This window comes from Salvelinus sp. IW2-2015, linkage group LG30 (genome assembly GCF_002910315.2).
Source record: "Salvelinus sp. IW2-2015 linkage group LG30, ASM291031v2, whole genome shotgun sequence".
NCBI classification, from domain to species: domain Eukaryota; kingdom Metazoa; phylum Chordata; class Actinopteri; order Salmoniformes; family Salmonidae; genus Salvelinus; species Salvelinus sp. IW2-2015.
In genome coordinates this window covers 17849498-17874473 of record NC_036869.1, presented here as the reverse complement: position 1 = coordinate 17874473, position 24976 = coordinate 17849498, and the positions used below count along the sequence as shown (strand labels likewise).

General features: G+C 43.7%; 1 protein-coding gene across 1 annotated transcript in view; it reads right to left on the bottom strand.

The window, feature by feature from the left end:
- LOC111955022 (collagen alpha-2(XI) chain) overlaps window positions 1-24976 on the bottom strand; it is a 34545-nt gene that overhangs the window by 3426 nt on the left and 6143 nt on the right. Inside the window, 53 exon segments of the mRNA XM_070436142.1 lie at window positions 181-342; window positions 511-564; window positions 792-899; window positions 1144-1197; window positions 1378-1431; window positions 1964-2017; window positions 2251-2304; window positions 2408-2515; window positions 2699-2752; window positions 2861-2914; window positions 3129-3182; window positions 3321-3374; window positions 3486-3593; window positions 3717-3770; window positions 3932-3985; window positions 4419-4526; window positions 4645-4752; window positions 4872-4925; window positions 5055-5252; window positions 5376-5429; window positions 5685-5738; window positions 5845-5898; window positions 6012-6056; window positions 6229-6282; window positions 6516-6560; window positions 6711-6764; window positions 6880-6933; window positions 7154-7261; window positions 7501-7554; window positions 8177-8221; window positions 8325-8378; window positions 8533-8577; window positions 8842-8895; window positions 9188-9232; window positions 9457-9510; window positions 9647-9691; window positions 10403-10456; window positions 10643-10687; window positions 10934-10987; window positions 11281-11334; window positions 11639-11692; window positions 11981-12034; window positions 12276-12329; window positions 12502-12558; window positions 12774-12860; window positions 13117-13191; window positions 13528-13590; window positions 13692-13733; window positions 14003-14056; window positions 15019-15222; window positions 16682-16801; window positions 18654-19784; window positions 23973-24095. Of these exon segments, the coding sequence (XP_070292243.1) occupies window positions 181-342; window positions 511-564; window positions 792-899; window positions 1144-1197; window positions 1378-1431; window positions 1964-2017; window positions 2251-2304; window positions 2408-2515; window positions 2699-2752; window positions 2861-2914; window positions 3129-3182; window positions 3321-3374; window positions 3486-3593; window positions 3717-3770; window positions 3932-3985; window positions 4419-4526; window positions 4645-4752; window positions 4872-4925; window positions 5055-5252; window positions 5376-5429; window positions 5685-5738; window positions 5845-5898; window positions 6012-6056; window positions 6229-6282; window positions 6516-6560; window positions 6711-6764; window positions 6880-6933; window positions 7154-7261; window positions 7501-7554; window positions 8177-8221; window positions 8325-8378; window positions 8533-8577; window positions 8842-8895; window positions 9188-9232; window positions 9457-9510; window positions 9647-9691; window positions 10403-10456; window positions 10643-10687; window positions 10934-10987; window positions 11281-11334; window positions 11639-11692; window positions 11981-12034; window positions 12276-12329; window positions 12502-12558; window positions 12774-12860; window positions 13117-13191; window positions 13528-13590; window positions 13692-13733; window positions 14003-14056; window positions 15019-15222; window positions 16682-16801; window positions 18654-19784; window positions 23973-24095 (4791 nt within the window).

Genomic DNA, 24976 nt, shown 5'->3' with positions numbered 1-24976 from the left:
AGGAAATGCATCAGCACTGAACTCAACTGTTTGTCGAAGGGCGACAGAATACATGTTCAGTAGGGACGTGTCGTACAGACACAACAACATATTATTTYGAGTGTGCGTGTGCTCAGAGGAAATATACGCTATCTTTCAAAGCTCTATAATGTCCGCTAAGGAGAGACAGGTGCCACTCACAGTCTCTCCCTTGTACCCGTGTGTCCCCTGTGGCCCTGACAGTCCCCTGTCTCCCTTCTCTCCCTGCTCTCCGGGGGGCCCAATCAGACCGATCAGACCTGAGTGGCCCTTCTCTCCCTTGTCACCGCCCTCGCCGCGCAGTCCTGGCAAGCCTGGTGGTCCCTTGAAGAGAGAGAGAGAGAGAGAGTAAGGTACTGTAGCAATACAGATTAAGGAAGTGGGTATATTCACTTGAAGCATCAATATAGTCCTGTATGCCTATAGATCAACACTGTGGRAGATACAATCTATTATAGATCTATTCATGTACACATCAGTGTCTTATCTCACCAGTGGTCCGGGAGGTCCCTTCTGGCCGGCAAGGCCTGGAGAACCTTGTTCGCCCTGGAAGAGATCATCAGAAGGATGTTAGTGACACTCAGCCTAATGCACCAAACAGCTCAGCTACACTGTTAAGTTCATAGCTAGTAGTGAACAGACAAAAATAGACCCTATAGAGCAGAGGGCAAGACAGATGGACACCTGTACAGACAGACAGACTAGAACAGTAAACTGAACCCCAGACTGAACAGCCCAGTCTGTCCATGGAAGCGTGGGATCATCTCGCTCACCACTGATCCAGGGAGTCCTCTCAGACCCTCCGTTCCTGGTTTCCCTGGTTGACCCTGAGGTCCGACGGGGCCTGTCTTTCCTGGTGGTCCGTTAGCACCTGAGTCTCCCTGGGGGGGAAAAAGAGAAAGGAGAAAAAAAAATCTGACATCGATAAACTTCAATATTCCAAATCCCCRACGTGTGTTGCGAGTTGAGCAAATGCATATATTTGGAAAACAATTGACAGAGATATATACATTTGGTGTCAGGTCTGTCTGGCATGGCTTGCAAACCATCACTAGATAGATAGAAAYGATCCACAGGCTAAAMTGCCAGTGCCAATRCATTGAACGATGACCTTTGAACYCTTACCTTAGTTCCCTTCTCTCCTTGTCGTCCCTCTGGTCCTCTCGTTCCAGCAAGACCCTAGGAAGTAAGCGATGTGTAATATTCTAAACGTTATGATGCTTTCACGACTGCTTATCGGCCACCTAGTAGTCTCCATTGAGTAGATATATGCACCTATCAAACATAATACATTGAAAACAAACAGATATGTCTGTGGATGATAGTTGTGGTTTGGCCTGTTGAGCTGAACAATCTTACCCTCTTTCCAGGTCCACCAGGAGGTCCATTCTCACCAGTGGGTCCTGGAGATCCCTACAGTAGAGAGCACGATCCCCATTATAAAACCTCAGTGGCCTATAATGGGTCAATAAYAACTATATAGAACTGAACCAAATAAACATACCGGCAGCTGTTGTTTTAGAGTTCCATAATAATCTACATTCTAGACAGGCCTGAAGGGCGATCTGCTAGGAAGGACATACAACTTTAATCTTGCAGTGCCATTTTATGTTTCAACGGGTGCTTCAACATGGAAAGTACACTTTCCTAGGGCTTTAGTTGAGATGGTTTATGGCTGGGACTTGCATACCAATGTCCACAGTGGCCCCTTAGTCCTCTGACCCCATTACATTGCTTAATTCTAAATGTTTTTGGATACATCTTAAGGATGTGCTTCACATTACAAACACTACTCTTGCCGGGAGCCATTTTGAATCGGGGCGATGGTAATTGGACAATATATGACCTAATAACATCCAATTCAAAGTGCGTAATGAAGGCTACAAGGACAGTCCTGAAGAGCCCATGTAGTACCTATAGTAAGTTAGGGTACTAGGCAACTTACAGCTTGTCCTTGTTCACCRTCCTCTCCTCTCTCTCCCTTTGCTCCATCTTGACCCTAAAGAAGAGAAACAGAGTTATTATCAATTAAGGTAATTGCTAAGATGGTGTCAAAAGTAGATACTTTTTGGGGGGTTTTAATAATGGAAAAAGATTCACAGATACACCAGCAGAGACACATCTTGCACTCAATAGGTCTGAAATGGTATGAACACCTGAAATTGGAATATCTGTTTAACCACAACAAAACAGATCTAATGAAATGTGTGTGAAGAGTGTTTAGATACTCACTCTGGGACCGAGTTCACCAGGGGGACCGGGGTCGCCAGGGAAACCAACAGGGCCCTAGGAGAGAGACACAATGGCATAAAGTTTGACTTAAAAACATTATAGACCAAATGTGATTTTTGTGACAGTGTTTTCCTATAGAGTGCAGTGTTTGACATACAGGGTTTCCTTTGGGTCCGTCGTCTCCAGGGCCTCCTCTTCCACCCGCAGGGCCAGAAGCACCAGGTTGTCCCGCCTCTCCCTTGTCACCGTGCTCTCCACGTGGGCCCTGCCATTGGACAACAACACTATCACTCACAGTACAAAACATCTATGTATAGAAACAAATATGTGTGTATGGGACAATACCTTGAGGCCCATAAGAAGAACCGAAGATACCATGATTCCATGATTACAGATAGACTTGAATGAATTGTGAATAATGATGAGTGAGTAAGGATCAATCTCTCACCTTCTTTCCTGGCTCTCCTCCGATTCCAGGTGGTCCAGCTTCACCAGGCTCTCCCTGTCAACACAACGTGTTCAGTTCTCAGAACATACATGTACACACAAACACATATCATAAGTATTACAACAGAACATGGAAATCAAGTTATTGTGAAGTTATGTATACCTTATCTCCCAGGTTTCCAGGGTTACCCAGACCACCAGGAGGACCTTGAGGACCCTGAATAAACAAACAAATACACATCATAGCGTCAACAATATAAAAACAMCAAGAGTCATACCCATAATAACATAWATGATTTCAAATCAACAGGAAAACTACAGTAGATATTTATGTGGGACGGCTTTATAATATCACCAGTAGCATAAAAACTCCATTACAATGAAATCATTTGATATGATTAGGAACGTTTTGAGAGAAGATTAGTACTCACRTCAGCACCGCTGGGACCAGCAGGGCCACGGGGTCCTGGGGGGCCAGGTGGACCCTAAAGAGACAGATAGGATGAGGTTAGCAATATCCTAGTGTGTTTCACGCAAACAATACCTCTTTCCTGAACTATTATGATTGGCTTCATGAGATCCAATCATCTGTTGGGTTGCTCCAATTTGTCGTCGRCTCTCACCATTGGTCCGACATCTCCAGTCTCYCCCTTCTCTCCTGATGGGCCTGGCAATCCCTACAAGGTACAWTCACAGTTAGAGATGCCATTGACCTATTGCGTCACAATCACACGTTTATTGTACTGAGGCTAACATCATATAGTCATAACAGAAATCAGTCATCATACCTGCAGTCCAATAGGACCTGGGGCCCCTGGGAATCCTCTTGATCCTTCATCTCCCTTGGTTCCAAATGGCCCCTGCTGACCTCTGGCTCCTAGTTCTCCATCAGCTCCCTGAACGATAGAGACATTAGTGAAGGGGACACTTCTGAGGGGCACCAYGCTATGAATTCCTATGTGTCTGATGCAATATTGATAATACACTGTACGTTGATGGAGTGAAGTGTTCCTACTTACAGCAGCGCCGGGTTGACCGAGTGGACCCATTGGCCCTGGTGGACCGGGAGGACCCTGTTGACACACAATGTTTCATTGTAGGCAAATGTATCACTGTACTTCAGCAGAGAAAATCCTATTTATAGTATATTGTTCAGACACAATAGATGTAAGGAACATAATGTGATCTGTGGATTTGACATGGACGGCAAAATAATGGCGGTAATGTCACTCACATGCTCTCCTTTGCCGCCCTTCGCTCCCTTCTGGCCGTGCTCTCCAACCTCACCCTGTAGTACAAAATTCACCACCAAAGCTTTTGTTACGAAAGGTTTGAAATGAGCATTACGACATAGTTTCAAGCGGTTTGAAATGAGCATTTTTATATAGTTTCAAGTGGTTTGAAATGAGCATTTTGATATAGTTTCAAGTGGTTTGAAATTAGCATTTTGATATAGTTTCAAGTGATTTGAAATTAGCATTTTGATATAGTTTCAAGTGGTTTGTTTAAAATTTAGCATTTCATAATATAGTTTCAAGTGATTTGAAATTAGCATTTTGATATAGTTTTAAGTGGTTTGAAATTAGCATATATATAGTTTCAAAGTGATTTGAAATTAGCATTTTGATATAGTTCAAGTGGTTTTGAAATTAGCATCATAATATAGTTTCAAGTGGTAATACAGAATTTGGATATTTTGATTAGAGCAGAGATTGATCTGCCTTGTCTCCGTCCTCTCCTGGAACTCCGATGGATCCGGCTGCACCTGGCAGACCCACTGGGCCCTGGACACCGTCACGCCCAGCTGGGCCGATCGGACCTTTCTCACCCTGAGAGGGAACGGGGTGGGAGAGAGAACATATATGAGACATAGAGAATAGAGAAGAACAATGACTCAATCTGAAATGACAGCTCTGTATATTGGATATGTTTTGTAAAAGTACTCACAGGCACTCCCTTCTCTCCTGATGGTCCCGGAGGCCCCTGTGGGCCGGGTCTTCCTGGGGGTCCGATGGGACCTCCGCTGCCTGCCTGTCCTCTCTCACCTGGGGATCCCTGCACAGGTATGGTTACAGACATGATTACAGCCAAGGTGACGTGGACGTCACAAATACTGTACATCACATTATCTTTTCACAATGATTCATTTCAGATGTAATTATTGCCAGACGTACAGCTGTTCCGGGAGGTCCTGCTGGGCCTTCACTTCCTTTCAGTCCGCCACCTCCCTAAAGACCAGACAGGAACAAGTTAAAACACTGCATGTGCAATCTATATTCAGTATGACATCTCGCCCTGTGATATAGAGAATAATGTGCCATTTTAGATGCAGACAGAGTGTTGGTTAGCCTGCTCACCGGGGTGCCAGGCATTCCTCTCTCTCCGGGGAAGCCTCTCAGTCCTGAGGGGCCGTCTTTCCCGGGGCCGCCTAGGGGACCAGGGTCTCCCTTCGTTCCCTCCTTGCCAGATGGTCCGGAGAGTCCCTGCTCGCCTGGTGGTCCTGGAGGCCCGGGGTGACCGCGCTCGCCCAGGGGGCCAGTCTCTCCTGAGGGACCCTGGGACAATGAAGAGGAGGGAAATGAGTAATGAAGATGGAAAGTGAATGGTGGATATGATTCATATAAAAAATGGATTGGACACTGGACAATGTAAATAAAAGAAAGTTGCATTAATCTTACCTGAGGTCCAACAACACCTGGAGGCCCGGGTGGCCCAGTCTTTCCTTGGAATCCCTGTGGAATAGAAAATTAAATGAATTGGGCCTTGAATAGAGCCTTGTGTAACCCCTAATGCAATCAGCTCAGGCAATCATGTGTGTATCGTGTGAGGAAGTAACAGTAGAGCATGAACAGTATAATTTGAGATCAACTACAAAAAAATTACAGAATTGAGCCAAAGGAAGACATGGCACTGTTTGTAAGATTCATTTATTTCTGATAGCTTGTACGCCACATGGCCACATGTTCCGGACAAGAAAACAGACTTACAACTTCTCCTCTCTGTCCAGGGTGTCCGGGCAGTCCATCCTTTCCTGGTGGTCCCTGGGTAGGAAACAGAAAGAGTTGAGGGAAAGAAGGCRCTTACAGTTTCAAACTACACGAATCATTCTTAAATGATTGCTATATATAGTACATATTGTAGCCTTACGGGAGGTCCCTTTGGCCCCGGGAAACCGTTTGCTCCTTGAGGTCCGGGCAGTCCCTGAAAGATACAATAGGAGAAGGACAGGTATAAGTCTCTCAACAACATGTATGTTATAGTGGCACGACAAAGTGTATATAGTAAACAAATAAATGATAACTCAAACAACCTACCCTCTCTCCTGGTGGACCAGATGGGCCGTCACTTCCTGATGTACCCTAGTAAAAAGAAAAAAATAGAAGCCCAGAATTAACACCATCACATGCAGCGAACCAATATTCCAGCTGTATTATGACGTGTCTTCCCTGTGGTGGCCAGTAGGTGAACTGACAGTGCTGTTGAGCATTAACCTCAATAAATGYATTGTTGAGATTCTAGACATTGTCTTACCTTGGCTCCTGATTTCCCAGTCGACCCTCTTGGCCCTCTCTGACCTCTGGGGCCCTGTTGGAGAGATGTGGAGAATCGATTAGGAATGGAATGGGCATTTGGTTGAGTGTTTCTGATCCACTTCATGTTGGTTCATCTCAGTAAACTAACCAAACTGTTGTTTGTTCCCAATACAATATGAGCCCTGGTTTAAAACAGTGGTGCATAAACTATAAAGAGAGACTTTGACAATCAACAGTAATATAAATAAGTGGAGTTTAGTGGARTTTAGTGGAGTTGAACTGTACCGTTGGTCCTCTTTGTCCTCTAGGTCCAGACTTTCCAATCAGACCCTGAAGAAACACAGACTCAGTCAGACAGACGCACAGGCAACATCCGCCATCAGAATCAACTTCAGTGCTGTTGACTTTATACATGGGTTTCCTCACGCATAGTACATACTGTGATAATTTGAGTTTTCATTTGAGTTTTAATTCCCTTACCCTTGTTCCCTTCTCGCCGTTGGTTCCAGGGAATCCTGGGAAACCGAGGGAGCCCTGAAAACACATCAAGCATTTGTTAATCTAGCATCCGTATTGTCAGTCCCTTTAATAAGATAACATTTAAATKATTACCTGCAAACAATTCGAAGGAAATAGGGGTTGTCGTTACCTTAGGTCCAAGTCTTCCAGGATAGCCAGGAAGTCCAGGAACACCAAGTTTACCCTGCAATCAGATACTGTCATTAATGACCCTATGACAAACCTATCAAAATGACCAAAACCAAGAACAGACAGAACCACCATCATGTAAAAGTTGGTCAAACGGTCATGAGTGTGTATACTAGCCAACCAGGTAGGTGTGTTATGAGATACCTTCAAATATAGTGTTATTTTAATCAAGATAAACAAACTTCTGATATACAGAATATGAACCCTACTCTCACCTTCTCTCCAACCAGACCGATGGGCCCGAGCTCGCCAGGGGGCCCAACACGACCCTTTGGCCCCTCAGGACCGTCCTCTCCTCTGGGGCCGGGCACTCCACYCTCTCCCTGTTAGCAGGAACACACAGGGAAACAATCAACACTGATACATAAACCACATAACCATACATGAAATCAAATGTAAATCAATACATAAACCTTAAATATAAAATAAATTGTATGCAAATAACAAGGCAAGAAACAAGGCAAATAACTTGCTTTTTTTTTTACATGACATTGTAAAACAATACATAATACTTGAATATAATTATTTAGAGGAATTATTTAATAAACAAAATGAATCTTACTCTATCCCCCTTGACACCAAAGTCTCCTTTAATTCCAGGGAAGCCATCTTCTCCCTAAAAAAAGTCAATTGTGGTTAATATTGAAAGCTAAAGGCCTTATACGTATGGTCAATCAAGTGTTTGGGATGTTGTCCCAAAAAATGTACAAATCCAAATATTGTCTTCCTAAGAACTCTTACAACATAAAGAATTATGCAAATGTTGGTGGAATAATATTTAAAGTGTAAAAAGCAGTATGTACATCTTCTCACGTTTAGGTCAGAGAGAGAGACAATGAACGTGACACCTGTGTGGCTTTCGTGTCTGAAAAGTGTTTCACAGTGCGCCCTCTAGTGGTCCTAACCTAAAAGWACAGATACCAGTGGCTGATCTCTGAAACTGGATAACAATTGCTGTGTCATTCACAAACTACATGTTACTGGGCTGAGAGACATAACTTTACAACATTTCCAAACGTATGTCCATCAATCTAACCCAAACACTAACGTATATGTTTAAGAGGTGTTAGCCCACGGCATTGCTGTCATCATGACACAGGACCAGCGTTGTACATCACTTTCAAGATGCCAGAATCAATTCTCAGTGAGGCTACTTAGTTTTTATCTAAGAGGATAAGATGTTTTATTGTCACATATACTATTCTTCAATCCCTGATACACTGGATGAGGTCACCTACCTTCTCTCCTTTGTGACCATTCAGCCCACGGATACCTTGAGTTCCCTGCAATTACAACAGGATTAGGAAATCAGTCATTAATCAGGCATTATCATCACCGATTAGTGACAATTAATGATGACTTTAGCCCCAAAAAAACTCATCTCACCTTAATGCCACGAGGGCCAGGATAGCCAATAGTTCCCTGAGGACCRTTGGGACCCTGTATGAAGATAGGAGAGAGGGTTAATGATGCACTACCTCACACAACGTATAAGACACAACATATAGGCAGCCATCTTGGTGGGGATTTTGGCGCAGAGGTTGACTATATTCCATGAATACTGTGCAGGAGAGAGACGATTAGAGGATCTCACCTGGTTTCCTTTGGTGCCAACAGGTCCCTCCTTTCCTGGGTGACCCTGTGAGGCAAAGAGAGTATCAGAGGTCAAGAGAGGCATGAGGGCAACTTCAATTCGAGATGTGCTGATTACTTGTTCTTACCACTTTGTTCCATAAAAATGCAATAATKTACTTAACCTTTTTGACCAGTGGAATTCTGCGCAATGCATTAAGGTCATCTCATGTTAAAAAAAACTCTGCAGATTACCAGTAATGTTTTCATTGTTCTATTATAACATACAGTAAAGATGAGTCCAATATAGGTCAGTGAGTACGTGACTTACAGGGGGGCCGTCGGCTCCGGACATTCCTGGCAGACCAGGTTTTCCTGTGGGGCCCTTGGGGAGGAGATGAGAAGAAAGTCATGAGCTTACTGGACTACTGATGGCACTACTGGTAACAATGTTATCATCACTCAGGCTAAATACACTAGGACCTAAGTTACAAAGTACACAATACTTTGTCTCCTTGTCAATCATTCCTGGCTGAATATTCTGAATATGACGCTTCACTAGTTGTGACAAGTTATGGAGACTTTACTGGAGCCTGTCGGGACAGTGAATATCTTTATGAAGGTTCATAAMATAGTAATTACACACACAACAGTCATGGATCACTTTGTTCTCTTACCTTATCTCCTGGGGGGCCGTGGGCTCCCTGTGGCCCTGGCGTTCCCTGAAACAAACGTGTCATACGGTCAGATCTGGTCAGAGATACATCGCTTGGGGCAATACCATAGATTACAGTTGTGTTATTAGAGGTTGCTTATTTTTCATTGGCTCATCCCACATTGTAAGGAGGAGAAAATGAGAATTATGATATCCAGTCATTTGCAAGTGTTTAAAATGGGCTAAAATCTGTCCCCAATAATGTGTCTCCTGCTCTGTGACRTCTCTCACCTGTGTTCCTGAGGTACCCTGCTGCCCTGGGGGCCCTGGCTCTCCTTGGGGACCCTGAGAGAGACAAAAAAGAGAAGAGAGAAGAGGAGGAAGGGAGAAGAGATGGTTTGAGACTTTAAGAATGGTTTGCTCCCAATGGGCATACATCAACTCCACAGAGGATAAAAAGGACAGAAAAACATTCACTGACCAGGTTTCCTTTAGGACCGTGGGGACCGTCGTTTCCACGCACACCCTGAAAGAGGAAAAAGAAAATAACATAAAATAGAAAAGACTGCTAGTTATCAAAGCTATATGGAGGGTAAACAACACACACGACCTTAAGTGGCCTGCTACAAAATGACTGTCTAGATGTGTACTAGTGATAAGGACATGATCCTATACTGTAGGGCCTTTTTAGCTGGTGGCATGAGGTTGATGTGGTCTGCTGACACTGTTCCACTGTGGTTCCTGGTCATATAGTTGCCTACTTTAGGGTTGCTTAGTACTTTCAGGGGTAGTATGAGGGTAAAGTTGTCATTCTGGGATGTAGTGAAACTATCCCAGTGCAGTGTTTGCTTGGTCATGGTATTGTTTTAGGGTGCACCGTCATTGGCAGGTAATTTAGCATATTTTAACCTAAAAAAGTCATTTAACTTATTTCAATATATTTTTCCAAGATRTTTTATCCTAATATGACGATTAAGGTAAACTATCTTGAAATAAGATAAATTACTTGCATTAAGCATTTTTAGGTTAAAATAAGTGAAATGATCTGCCAATGACGTTAGATAATTTAGCTTGGTACAAAAAAGCAAGGAAAAAAACACACATTTTAAGTTAATTATCCCTCAATATAAGATATTTAGGCTTGCTTATATTTCACTTTTTGCAGTGTAGCTTCACAGCCAAGTATATTTTGAGTAAAACTGACATTCCAGTGTGGTGCACCAATGTGTGTACTCACAGGAGGGCCGGGGATTCCGTTCGGACCTTTAGGCCCGAGCAAACCACGAGGTCCCTAAAAACAAGAGCGAAACAACAAACGAACACAGAGAGAAAAAGCCAGGAACTGGTCAATAACAAGCAAGCTMAAACAGGTAGTCGCTATAAACAAYATAATACACACACTATTATCCCAMAAATGTGAACGGTGATGGTAGTAAGGAGGAACCGATGTCAACAGTAGCATCAGAAATACACTCACGGGTTCACCTGGAAGTCCTCTGGGTCCGATGTCTCCATCGTCTCCCTGGAAACAACACACACAGACAGACAAAGGTGAATAATAGAGACAGGATGTGAGAAAGGAAGGAGTTTGAGGGATCAATGGGGTCACGTTAAAACACTACGGTAAGAAATGTAAATGCAGTGTGTGTGGTTCTAGGTCTAGTGACCACTCTACTGTAGTTCTGGCTGATAGACTCATAGTTGTATAGATCTCTATGGAGACATGGGACTGRTCGGTCAATGTCTGATGTTTCGCCAAACTACTTACCCTCTCTCCGTCCTCTCCAGGACCTCCTAGGGGTCCCAATCCTCCAGTATCACCCTAAAATGGTKGAATAGAGAGGGAGGAAGAACAATTAAAACGACAGCATGCTTTACCACACTTCGATTCCACTCTGTTTCCACTCTGTTTCCGTCGATAGAACAGAGTCTTCCTTCCTGGGTAATAACCACGAGTCATGTTCAGTCACAATAGTTCCAGATGGAGTGGCTTGGTTTTCCCGGTCCCTTGCTGCAACATGATTTCATTTAATATGATACTCAAACTCTCTTTGACGATGCCTCTACTATGTGTCTACGGTGGTGTGCTGGGTTGACCTTCGACCTTGAACTCACCCTGTGTCCTTTGTCTCCGGGCAATCCAGGCAGGCCGTCGAAACCACGGTCACCCTGCGAGAGACAGACACGTCGAGTCAGGGGGTGGAGAAAACGAAAAGAATGTGTGCAGTTGYTGGATTAATCAATCGACAACACAGGACCGCGGCATGTTCAAGATGCAGCAGTAAGTCAGAGCATCAAATGAAATCCGCACTGAGAATGGAAAATGATTCATGTGACCTGAACAACGATTCAAAAGCAACACGCATGCAAAGTCTWGACCATACAGACCGTTTCAGAGGTCTATGTGAGGTCATAGAACAGAATCGGGAAGAACAGATGACGTTTACAACAAAACAAGCAGCTGAGAGYTTACCTTAGGCCCGCCCTCTCCTGGCATGCCTCTGGCGCCATCAGCTCCAGCACGACCCTGAGGGGAGATAGAGGAAACCCCACAATCACATCTATTGTCACAGCATTCGYGTTTATTCCAATCTGCATGGCTGTAGACATAGCATACCATTTAGTGTGAAGCAATGTATTGGGCATGCATACAACTAGCATGCTAGTATCAACACTGGAATGTGGGCAGAGCGYGTCCGAAATGGCACCTTATTCCCTATTTAGTGCACTACKTTTGACAAGGGCATAGGGAATAGTGTGCCATTTTGGGCGGATTCATAAATACAGTAATGGAGATCAGATTGCGCTCACTTACTCTTCTTCCTGATTTGCCGAGAGGGCCGCTCAAACCCTGTGGTCCTCTGGGGCCCTGAAAAAAAAGAATAGATGTCTGTGATGAATGCCTGTCTGAATTGAGTATCAATAATAAACACATAAAGAGAAATAGTCTCTACTACTACATTACAGTTGAGGGAAAACAACCGTCTCTTTGCAACTGACCAGCACTACAGTGGTCTAAAGGAACCTGTATAAAGCCAATCTGTGGTCTGAGTCAGATATAGGGGGAAAAAAGGTCCACAGACGTGGTTCTGGGATGAATATCTCTTTACCTGAGGTCCAGGATCCCCACTCTCACCCTTCAGACCAGAACTTCCAGGGGTACCCTGACATAGAACAGAAACAATCATTATTGCGGAGGAACACACTGACGTCAATCAAATAGCCCAGTCACTCTGTTTACTTTATCCCGTGATGATCTGGGGACCATCTACACACGGTCAATGTTCTTATGATACATCGTCAGACTGTGAATGGAGGAAAAGTGACGGTACACACCAGAGGTCCTGTGCGTCCAGTGTAGCCCATCGGTCCAGGTGGTCCCTTCAGAGCCAGCTAAGAGGAAGGAGGAACAACAAGAGGCCACGTCAGCCATTAGCCATTACTCAGACCATCTTGAACACATGAGAACACAGACCGAAAGAGATTGCATTCAACCTGCATGTTGTCTTATGTTGTGTTCGTTAAATCATTCGGGATGTTTTTGTGGTGCGTGCTAAAGCTGTGTGATAAACCAGTGTGACGGACAGTGTTGAACTCTCCTCCCTCACCCTRGCCTGAGACAGAATGGCCTGAGCCTGGGCTTCCTGTGCTGAGACCATGGGACCCTTGTCTCCTCCACTGCTTCCAAAACGGAACTACAGAGAGAGAAAAATACAATTATTCCCAATTACGGCATTTCTCCGAYTCAGTCCTGGAGTCTGAGTCGGAGAAAGAAACAAACTGATGGAGAACAGGGTAACGATWAAGACTGTTCAAAGAAAACAGAGAGAGAGAAAAGGTATGGAAACGAAAGGGGAAAGAAAGAATGTAACAGGGTCAAAAAACKAAAGTGTAGAGAACGTAAGAGGGCCGTAGGGATGACTGCCAGACGGGCATCAGTCGTTCACTCACGGGCAGCATGACAGACGTTCCGGGGGGGCCAGGGACGCCATCGGCACCAGGGATACCAGACTTTCCAGCGATTCCCTACAGGAGGAGATACCAGCACAGTCAGCCACCACAACAAGACAACTACATCAACCATAGACAACAATACATCAAGTTTAACTTGTTCAGAAACACAGATATACAGTAGATAGTARGTAAAGTATGACTCCCGAGTRGAGCAGYGGTCTAAGGCACTGCATTTCAGGGTTCGAATCCAGGCTGTATCACAATAGAATACCGTGATTGGGAGTCCCATAGGGCGGCGCACAATTGGCCCAKCGTCGTCCGGGTTTGGCCGGTGTAGGCCGTCATTGTAAATAAGAATTTGTTCTTAACTGACTTGCCTAGTTAAATAAAGGTTATATAAAAACTCACCCTCTCGCCAGGATCACCAACAGAGCCAGGAGGGCCAGATGGGCCATTAGGTCCGGGGAGACCCTAAGGGACAAGAAGAAAAGTTTGGGATAAGTACAGTAAATAAAGGTATTCTATTCTATGAGACACATTTCAGTAGAAAGRGGTGGATGAAATGCACTTACTGCCGGTCCCTCTGGTCCTGGAGGTCCCTCAATCAACATACCCTGTGAAGAATGTAAAACATGGGCGACTGAGAGATAGATGGTAGTATTTCAACATCAGACGTTGCTACTTATTTCCATATCAATTCCATCCACAGGRAATTCGGGGAATCCTCCTGGTCTTGTGGTAACTCGGTGTTCGGGGACAGCTAAAGTGTTTCTTGTGAAACCTATGTTGACTACTGAATGTTGTGGTGCCCCCTGTAGACGAGGAGGTCACAGTGCACAGGAGTAGATATAACAACTAAACGACAACATAAATGGTAACTCACAGGCTCAAGGACAGCAGGCTCTCCCTTCTCTCCTTTTACGGCACTCACTGAGGCCTGAGGAAAACACACATGTAACCCACAATACAGCACAGTCAATGCATATGCTTACAGACCCGACACACACTCAACCAAGAGCTTTTGTCAAACCTGTCGACATGGGCGTGTAGCCAACAGAGTGAGGTAGAAATAATCATAGAGGTAGGAAATAGTCATAAAAGCAAATACATGAATAACAGTTGATTCMCACGTCACCCAAAGGTAGCTCAAAATTGTTCTATGGCACGGCCTTGGAGAAATKAGGTGTTGTAGCGTTTGTTTGTAAAAGCAAGGGAACTATTTTAGAGGTTAACCATTTCTCAATGGCATCGTTTCATAGGACATTTTGTAGCTCCTTATCAAACTGGACAAATCAATGGATCATAATCAAGTTACAGAAAACATACCTGCAAAGGATGTGTGCTGGGTTGATAATACCACATACACAACATAGTATTAATGAGAGATACATTCAGTACAGACAGAATACTGTAWATACTGTGGTCTTTACTACCCAAAGGCAAATGAGCAGAGTGGGTTTGAATCATAAAATGGTCGCCAAAMATATTGCTATTTACAAGGTCGTAGAAGCAATAAAGTTCACCTGTTTTATGTCCAAAGTACTGTAATCTTAAGAGTACTCTAAAGAGACCACAKTGTCTAAGTGTATAAACAAATAATGTAAATAAGCCCAGACCCTCGTTGGGCGCCAACTTTTATCAACTCTCCTCAYTAAAAAGWCTTCAGGGCATCCTTCCCTCGGGGCGACCTAAAACCTCWAGCTTAATAGCGAGTCCAAATGGAGACATACACAAAGACAGGCATTAAAAACAAATGAGATCCGAGCCAGATYATTTGCTGCGCCTTTAGTACCTCTTTGTGTATGCATACTAACTCGAGTATACASCCAGTATACACAAATCCTATTTCAGCTCCTGCTAGGATTGAAAGAAAGATTTGGTGGAAGCGCAGTGACTTACGCCTCCCTCGTCTGTCACAGCGGACAGKGCGGGGCCCATGTAGCTGTCAGTCTCTCCTTCGGGCAGAGGCTCGTTGTAGTCCTTGTAGGAATAGTCGTATTCCTTCATGCCCAGGTCTCCAGTCACATACTCCTCAGTGAAGGCCTCGACCTCACCACCTGCCTCGGCCAAATCTACCTCCTCTGCCACCAATGTCTCCTCCACCTGGGGCAGAGCGATGAYGGAATGGAGGTGCCAACAGAGAGAAAAAGAGCAAAGAGAGAGATAGAGAAAGAGAGAAGGGAGAGGAAGACAGGAAGACAGGAAGAAGAAAAAGCTCATAGAAAAGAAATCCAAGACATTGACGAAAAGTAAAGTGACAGTAAATGATAGATGAAGAAGTAGAGAGATACCGGGAGAAAAGGAGACGGCAGAGAGTGTGGTAAGTCTTACCTTTTACAAAACACAGACACTGACAGAGGGACATAGAGCATAGTGACACCTGGTGGACATCAAAGGAACAGACAGTTCTTCCGGTAATTTCCTCACCAAAGCATGGAAAGCTTAAGGCTYATTCATGCTCCATTAATATCTCCACAATTTTCATGAAGGGCCTTCTGGTCTTTGAAGCCATCATCTCTTACAAATGTAGGCATAATTGTGTTTATTCTTAAGCTTATAATAATGGCATGTTTCCACCAAAGCTTCTAGGGTTTATCACCAGCTTGTGTGTTTGTGTCTAATGATTGAGTTAACTGAAAAGGARGTAGAATAATTGTGGGCTARCAATATACTAACATGCCATACAGTATAATATTTTAGTGTACAAGACTCACTGACACACACACACAAGAATGAGGTGAAGCCCCCCCCACTTTGTGAAAACAAAAGCAGCTGCTATTATGCAAAGCTATTACTATGTTACTTTTCCCTATTCAACTTACCACTGCTGGTTATGTAAAAYATTATGTGACAGGTCCAACAATGATTACATAGATACAAATGACTGAATAGAATGCTGGCTATTGAAATAAAGGAACTGATTTGTTTCTCAATAGAAAACAAATCTCAGAAACATTTTTCCAATGATTTACCATTTCTTCGTTGAAGATAACAATTTAAAAAAACGATTCATGTAAAATAAAGAGAACACATACTACAGAACTGTGAGGAAAGAGTCACATTCTGGCTGATAGGGCTGAGGATAGCCACTATAATTCTCTCAACAAAATGTCAAACAAGAATGCATGACATCCATTCCTCAAACATTCTTACGCGACTCCCATTTTCTCAAGATTGTTGTTCTTATTTCAAGACTAAATGTGTTATCAAATAGAACCTTGATATGAGAACAAAAAAATGATCTTGGGTTTAGGGAAAATGAGAGCCACACGAAAATGTTTGATACGCCAAAATGAATGTGGTGCATTCCTCTTTGAAAAAGTGTGGCATGTCTCATGGCTCTGATGGCAACAAAATGGGTAGGAGTGAAATGGTGCGTGACAACCTGTTAGACTACTTTGTTGTACTACAGGATGGCTGGGCTCACCTCCACATAGAGACTACTAGGAAGTATATAATAGTATCTAATAATTCATGTTGTATTGACTTTAGCCGGGGAGTCTTTTGAACTAGTGTGATATCGACGGCGTCTTCTCCCACTGTTTTGCTATGTGCGGTTTACCTGGCCAGTGGTCCCTTCTTGTCCAATCACCTCACTCTCTGGCTGTAGGACTGCCTCCTCGTAATAATAATCCGTCTCTGTAGGGGTGTGGCCAGCCTCAGAATTTGCAGTTTCTACATCCTAATTGGTCAGGTCAAAAAGAGGTGGTGGGGGGGGACCAGGGTGGAGGTAGGCGGGTTTGAATGAGAAAGGGTGGTTAGTTTTAAGATGGTCAGTATTATGACTGATGTGTTTAAAGAAAAGATGAGACACATTACAGGGGATGTTTGTCAGGTAAAAAGGGCAAACATTAAATAGTTTTGCCAAAGAGTTCTCTGGCAAAACATGTTTTCAAAGTTTAGAAATGTCACTTTGAGCTAGAAATACATTTTAGCAGTTCAAAAAATCTTGATGACTAGAAATGTTGCCATCCGCAAGATTTAGGAACTGTCCATGCTAAAATGTATTTATTGAATTCCTGAAAAACATTGTCTGTAAAAAAAAAAAAGAGCCACAAAGCCACGATAGGTTCATTAGGTCAAGTCTGCTCTTCTGCTGAAGAGGGTTGGAGAAGGTTGGAGAAGGCCTCAACTTGACCTCTCCTGGTGAGATGGATTATCACTGTTATTAATAGTGGATGCATATTTTGTTTGGTCTCCTCTATGAAGTGGGAAAGACTTTAACCAGAGACATGGGAAAAAGCTTCAACCACAAAAAGCAGCCTCACAGGACACGTTCAACTAGTTCCAAATAACCTCAGAGCAGAGATATTCACCCTAACTAAATACTTACTCGTTTTTCAAATCAGTACACACTTATCTGATAACTGTAATACATATGGCTTTGACATAAAAATGTTTACCATCTTAGAGCTTCATTACATTGACATACTCTCCCATCTCAATTCGACTTGCATGTTAATAGTAATTGAGCCAGAGGTCTACGATGTGCACTGAGTGGAGTTGAACTGACATCTAAGCATGTTTAGCGTGCTTAGCTTCTGTGAGACTGCTTCCTTCATATGTCATCCAAATATGATCAAGACAGGGACACGTCGTCGAGAGAACCCACGTTGGAGAGAAGAGAGAGAAATGGGAAAAGTTGTAATGTATTGTCTACAGATTGTGTGGGTACATATGGTTTATGTCTCCTTTTTTCTGTGTAAGAAACGCATGCACACAGGTCAATCACTTCACTAGCGCACCACTCATTATAATTGAATGATGAAAAAGACACAACAGGCCTTGTGTGAACGCTGAGAACAGGTTCTGAGTTTCAGGAGCTTTGAAGGGGAGTTTGTAAGRAAACGGAGAGGAGACTGTACAGATAGCCATGCTTCAATATGACAGTCTGTTACACCGCTATATCATATAGGTTCTCACCATCATATTGATTATATGATATATAAACGGAGGAGAGGGTCCAGGTTGGYATGAGCCAACTTCCTTTCTGAGGACCAGGTAGTCCACCACCTAGCTAGGTTTTTACACTCAATTCTATAGCTGTTAGTGGTTCAGTCGAACAGGCATTGCAGTCACAATGAATGCAAATTCATCAATAACGTTTGACTGTGCAGTTTTAGCTTTATAGATGTTAAATCCAAGATTTGTAAATTACATGTATAATTTAGACAATTATAAAACAGTTACTTCTTATATAGATAGATATGAATATGAAACAAATAAGACTCACAGCTTTTTAGTATTACTGTAATCTATGTACGTAACATACCCATAGTGAAAGTATGTATCGTTGTATAAAAATGGTTTATCTTCTCTGCAGACCAAATTCATTTGAAAAGTGTGCCTAAAAAAGAATAAACTCTTACGCCTAAAACGAGGCACTAAAACTATCATCCATTTAAAGCAGAACTACAAGCCTGCTTGTTGAACAGACATTTGCAGTGAAATCTGGATGGAGAACGACCTGGTTCCCAGAAGGGATAGGTGGAAGATACAGCACTGGACTGCCACCATGGGCTCTTTGTTTGTACCTGTTGATAACCGTTGCCCTGTTTCTTCTTTGGTTTTTCCGGCACAGGGACGACGGTGCCRCTGTATGCAGTCTTGCCGAAGGGAGGCATTTTTTGGGTCATCGATTTGACGTTATTTACATCAAGCACCACCTTGGTTCTTTCTGGCTTAGGGGAAGCAGGTTGTGGGCTTGGCAGCTCTTTCTTCGGTGCAGGTTTGAGGAAGGGAGGAACTTTGATGACAACTGACTCTCTTGGTTTGACTTTAGTGATCTCRGTTTTCGCTTCCTTAACCTTTGTGACCTCGGTTTTTACTACTTTAACTTTGACTTCGGTTTTTGCTACCACTACTTTGGTTTCTGCTTTTGCTGGTTTCACTTTGCTGACCACAGTTTTTTCTACTTTAACTTTAGCGACTTCTTTTTTTGTCTGGGCTTTAGTGGTTTCAGGTTTTGCTGCTTCTGTATTGCCATTAGCTTTTTTGTCACTGCCGCTTTTGCCATTACCACTCACTTTCTTATCCTCAGCGGATTTACCATTGCCATTAACTTTGGCCTCACCATTTACTTTCTTCTCAACTACAGGTTTGCCATTGACCTTGGRATTACCATTTACTTTCTTCCCAACTATAGGTTTGGCATTGCCATTGATTTTGGCCTCACCATTTACTTTCTTCTCAACTATAGGTTTGCCATTTACTTTTTTTTCTGCCTTTTTCGCAGCAGGTGTGGGCTTGGCCACTGGTGTGACTGTAGTGGGTTTGATCTTGTTCAGGAGAACTTCAATTGCAGTAGGTTTGGCTTTGGCTGGTTTGGCCGGGTAAAGTTTGGCTTTGGTGGGCTTGGTGGCAGCAGGTACGGCTTTAGCTGGTTTGGCTGTGGCCTCAAGTTTGGCATGCTCTGCTTTCGCAGGTTTGGATGAGGCAGGTTTTGCCGACTTAACTACTACAGGTTTGGGAGCCTTAACGACTATAGGTTTGTCCGCCTTAACGACTACAGGTTTTTCTAACTTAACGACGATAGGTTTGGCCGCCTTAACGACTATAGGTTTGGCCGCCTTCACGACTATAGGTTTGTCTGCCTTCACGACTATAGGTTTGTCTGTCTTAACTACCACAGGTTTGCGTTTGTCAGCATTGCCCTTGGCACCCTTCTGTTGTGCATGCGTGTTGGTTGTGTTGTGTTGTAGTTTGTGAGGGTGGGTGGGTGTTGAGAGAGAGGAGAGGTAGAGAGATACATTGGGGGGTGGGAAGGGATGAAAGCACAAGGGATGGATAGATGGAGAGAGAAAGACAAAGGTGGATGTTTTGAGACAGTGATTTAAAGATGGCTTAGGCTTGGGTGATTTACTGAGACTGTTCTGGCATTACTGGATACAGCCTAAAGTGGGCAAAGGTGCTTTACAGTTCCTATAAAGAAAAGTTGTTTCAATGTAGCACAGGAAAGACGGGAACTGAGCATTTTAAAGCCAATTGAAACCTTGACTAATCGGAGCAAGGTAGGAATGGTGCTATGTGCCAATGACAAGACTTAAATTACAACAGAATTCAGTGTAGAATTATATTTTGGAAGTCAATGTAATACAATGTGTAGCCTAATACTCAGCTCGTACAGTGCAATGGATGCTGATCTCTCCAGTAATGCCATTCTCCATATTAAAAAAGCAGCATCTCTGTGCTAATGACAAATGGAGCCTGTGGCTTGCGGAGGCACTGGGGATGTAACGGTCAGGTAAAGCTGTAGCCTCTGATGCACTGAGCCGTCCAACTGCGAGAGAGCTGTSAGCTCATAGCCACAGAGAAGCAGCAGCATTGGGTGTCAGGCGAACAAAAGTTTGTTTTACTGGTGCGTGATCTGATATTTTAACTAGTGAAGAAAATACACAGATGGGAASCGATATATTCAAATTCAGGCAAATACAAAAATATGTACAGTGTGTGTGCATATATGTAGAGAATAGCTCATTGGACATGCTATGGGAAACATGTATATTACACATAATGAGATATAGACAACAGAAAAGGGACATTGAAAAACACAGGTATTTAGACAGACAGTTAAACTGAGGCACAGAGAGATTGACAGACAAATGGGCAGACAGGGGCATAATTATCCAGGGGAAATGCATAACCATGGATGTACARGGGGACAGACACATTGATACCTTATATTGACCAAAAGACAAGTAGACCGATTACATGGTCAAATATGTGGAAGCATGCAGTAACATTTACACATATGAAAAGCAGRAATGCAGTGGTTAATCCCATAATGAATCAGACATGCAAATTATGTTAATACAGACACATCTGATACATGACAGCCCTTTCTYACCCACTGCTGTCTGAGTTGAATAATCCTTCATCATCCTCAGCTAGTCATTTCATACAAATGCTCCATTGTTTTGTCATAACTGAGACTCAAACTGAGACTCAGACCCAGTGATATGATGTATGAGTCTACCTTTAATGCGTACTTTCATACAAAACATGTACTGCATTAGGTTGTTATTTCCAAGTTGAGGGTAATAATCATATGAGCAATTGCAAAAAATGATAGCAAAATATATAATGTCCATTGTTTTGTATTCTTTCATTTTCCTTCCTTCTCTTGACAGTTGGTCCGGCCCAGTGTGGCCAGAGAATAAGGGAGAGAGTGGCAGTGTGGCCAGAGAATAAGGGAGAGAGGGGCAGTGTGGCCAGAGAATAAGGGAGAGAGGGGCAGTGTGGCAGAGAATAAGGGAGGAGGGGGCAGTGTGGCCAGAGAATAAGGGAGAGAGGGGCAGTGGGACAGAGATAAGGGAGAGAGGGGCACGTGTGGCCAGAGAATAAGGGAGAGAGGGGCAGTGGGACAGAGAATAAGGAAGAGAAGGGGCAGTGTGGCCAGAGAATAAGGAGAGGGGCAGTGGGACAGAGAATAAGGGAGAGAGGGGCAGTGTGGCCAGAGAATAAGGGAGAGAGGGGCAGTGACAGAGAATTAAGGAAGAGAGGGCAGTGGGCAGAGAAGATAAGGAAGAGAGGGCAGTGGGCCAGAGAATAAGGGAGAGAGGGGCAGTGTGGCCAGAGAATAAGGGAGAGAGGGGCAGTGTGGCCAGAGAATAAGGAGAGAGGGGCAGTGTGGCAGAGAAAAGGGAGAGGGGCAGTGGACAGAGAATAAGGAAGAGAGGGGCAGTGTGGCCAGAGAATAAGGGAGAGAGGGGCAGTTGGGACAGAGAATAAGGGAGAGAGGGGCAGTGTGGCCAGAATAGGGAGAGAGGGAGTGGGACAGAGAAAGGAGAGAGGGGCAGTGGACAGAGAAAAGGAAGAGAGGGGCAGTGGGACAGAGAATAAGGGAGAGAGGGCAGTGTGGCCAGAGAATAAGGGAGAGAGGGGCAGTGTGGCAGAGAATAAGGGAGAGAGGGGCAGTGTGGCCAAAAATAAGGAGAGAGGGCAGTGGGACAGAAATAAGGGAGAGAGGTGCAGTGGGACAGTGATAAGGGAGGAGGCAGTTGTGGCCAGAGAATAAGGGAGAGAGGGGCAGTGTGGGCCAGAGAATAAAGGAAGAGAGGGGCAGTGGCCAGAGAATAAGGGAGAGAGGGGCAGTGTGGCCAGAGAAATAAGGGAGGAGGTGTGTGTGCTGTACTAGTGTCCCAGTGCCCCACATTGTAAACATACCTACACATACTCATATATACGACAATGACAACATGTAAATGACATTTATACAACATTAATAACACAATGTTAATACAATGTGATAGGTGAGGTGTAAAGAGGTGATGTCAGAGGATGAGTGGTCAATGTCAATGGTAGTATTACAGAGGAGAGTATGGAGAAACAGATTGACAGGGAGAGAGGCATGGCGACCTAAACTTTTTTAATATGATATTGAAAAAAATGTAACATACAAATGTAACTTACAAAAGGGATGTCTTACAGTAAGAAAAAATGATGTAAAAAAAAAATGATGTCATTCTTTTTTCATGTACTGAGCCTGAACCTTATTTACCTTCATCCCTCTTTCCCTGTGCCTCTCTCTCTCCCTCCTCTCCCTCTATTTTGATTCTCTTGCTCCCTTTTTACCTGTTGAATGGGGCCCCGTGGTCGGGGGGAGGTGAGGTGGACAGAGGAGAGGGGAAGGGGTTTGTTGTTTCCCCATAATAATAGAGGTACTCATGGTCATCTTGCTCCTCATCAAAGTACTGAGCGAGATGGGGGTTTGGGCAAGAGGGTCGTACAGGCAGAGGAATGGAGGCAGTGGAATGAAGGACAGGAGGGGCGAAGTTTCAAAGGCAGAGAAAGGCAGAGGGGGTGGAAAGGGAGGCATGAAAGGAGAAGTGAAGGGGGAAATATGGTGGGGATGAGTGCATTGGAAAAGAAAAGCAATGTTTTCCGATTCATTAGGACTCCATGTGTTGATTAATGTCTGGGGAGCTATTAATGGAGACACACGGAGGATCTTGATGAATGAGAAAACAAAAGCAATGAATAAAACCACAACGATTTAAATTCATTCCACAGCACTCATTTCAGCAGCATCTCTAATACATGTTTTCTGTGATCGGTGCATCCAACGCGATACTTCTCCTTATAGTCATGAAATGAAATGTAGAGAAGCAGACTACTTGTATCATCCTCTTTCCCCGACCTTTCTGTCTTCCATTTTGTTCTAAAACAGCCTTTTATTCAAGTTGAGTGCAWATCAACTGTGATTCAATGCTTGTGTGTCTATATTGAAATAAGTCTTGTATCAGGATATCAACAAACCCAAACAAATTAAAAACGAAATTTTTCCCCCAAGAGGAAACAAATGACATGAATTGACTTCTGATCAGTTTCTCATCAGTTTGCCTGTATTACTGAAGTACTACGGCATTGTTCCTATTGTGTATTGTTTGTGGTGGTAAAGAAAGGGCCCTGCTGTTATTGAATTCCCTCAGAACACACGTAGGTGAGGGGGAAAGTGGATAGGTACAAACTCATTATGCGAGAGGACAGAGCAGCACTTTGATGACTTCCTGGAGCTGTAGATGGCTGGGGATGATGAGGCCTCACTGCCTTCAGTAAGCAGAGGGGTTTGTGTGGACATCCCTTCATATCAGTGTATATTGGGGCTTAGGATAGCAGTATTGTACTGCACTATGCTATCCTGTGTTGTGTTGCACTGGGTTGTGTGGTCCTGAGTTGCTTTATGCTGTGGTCGTGATGTTTGAAGTAGCTGGACTGCATAGAGAGACTCTAGTGACGTGAGCTCCAAGTGGTAAACGKACTATAGAAAACTGTTGTGACTTGTGGTGGCGCATTGGTGAATCCTAATTCACTTCCAGGTTACTGTCCAGTGTATGTGGTGCTGTGTTACTCACGTATGTGTTGGGRTCCTGGGACTGGGTCTTGGGTAAGGGGGAGTCACAGTCGGGGCTGTAGTGTTCACAGAAGTCATAAGCAGCCTGAGGGTTGGATGCGATCAGCAGCTGTTGGATATCRCCCTGTGGGAAATAGAAGACCAACAGAAAGCCTCATTGAAATGAGAAGTAATATCATTTGAATCAGTTCCTGAGCTGAAAGCAGATCCGCTGCCTTTGAAGGGTTGATCGGGTTTTTGCTGGACAAACAAGAAGAAGAAGAACATGAAGGTTAATGAAGAACATTACAGTCATTGTGAGTGGTTCAGCTTGGGACATAACATGGTAGCCTATTTCCTGAAGCAGATCTTAATGAAAGTGCTGCCATTACAACAGACAGTAATGGTAACCGTGTCCCAGGAGCCTCTACATTCCTGGCCCCTTTTCCTTTCAGACCACAAACCTGTAAAAACTTGATAGGTCAAAGAAAGAAGTTAGCCCCATTTTCAGTCTTTCTACCTATCAATGTTCAGGAAGGAGAGGAGACGAGAAAACCAAGAAGAGAGAGGATAGCCACTTCTTTTGTGATCGGACATCACTTTCCATGGCCACACCCGCGTGAGAGTTAGATCGGAGCATGCTGCTGGGAAGACATTTAACTAAAAAAAGCATGTTTTGTCACCTGAGAGTTCTTTCCAGGTCAGAGGTCACACCAGTTAGTTCACTAGTGCCAACGAGATATGAATGACACTAGTGCCATAGAGACATACATGACACTAGTGCCATAGAGATATACCTATACACTAGTACCATAAGATATCACAATACCTAGCTACTGCCATAGAGATATATACATAGTGGCCATAGAGACATACATTACACTAGAACCATAGAGATAACATTACACTAGCCATAGAGATATACATACACTAGAACCATAGAACATACATTACACTAGAACCATAGAATATACATACACTAGAACCATCAAGAGCTATCCCTGTCCCACGTATTTAGGCTCTATA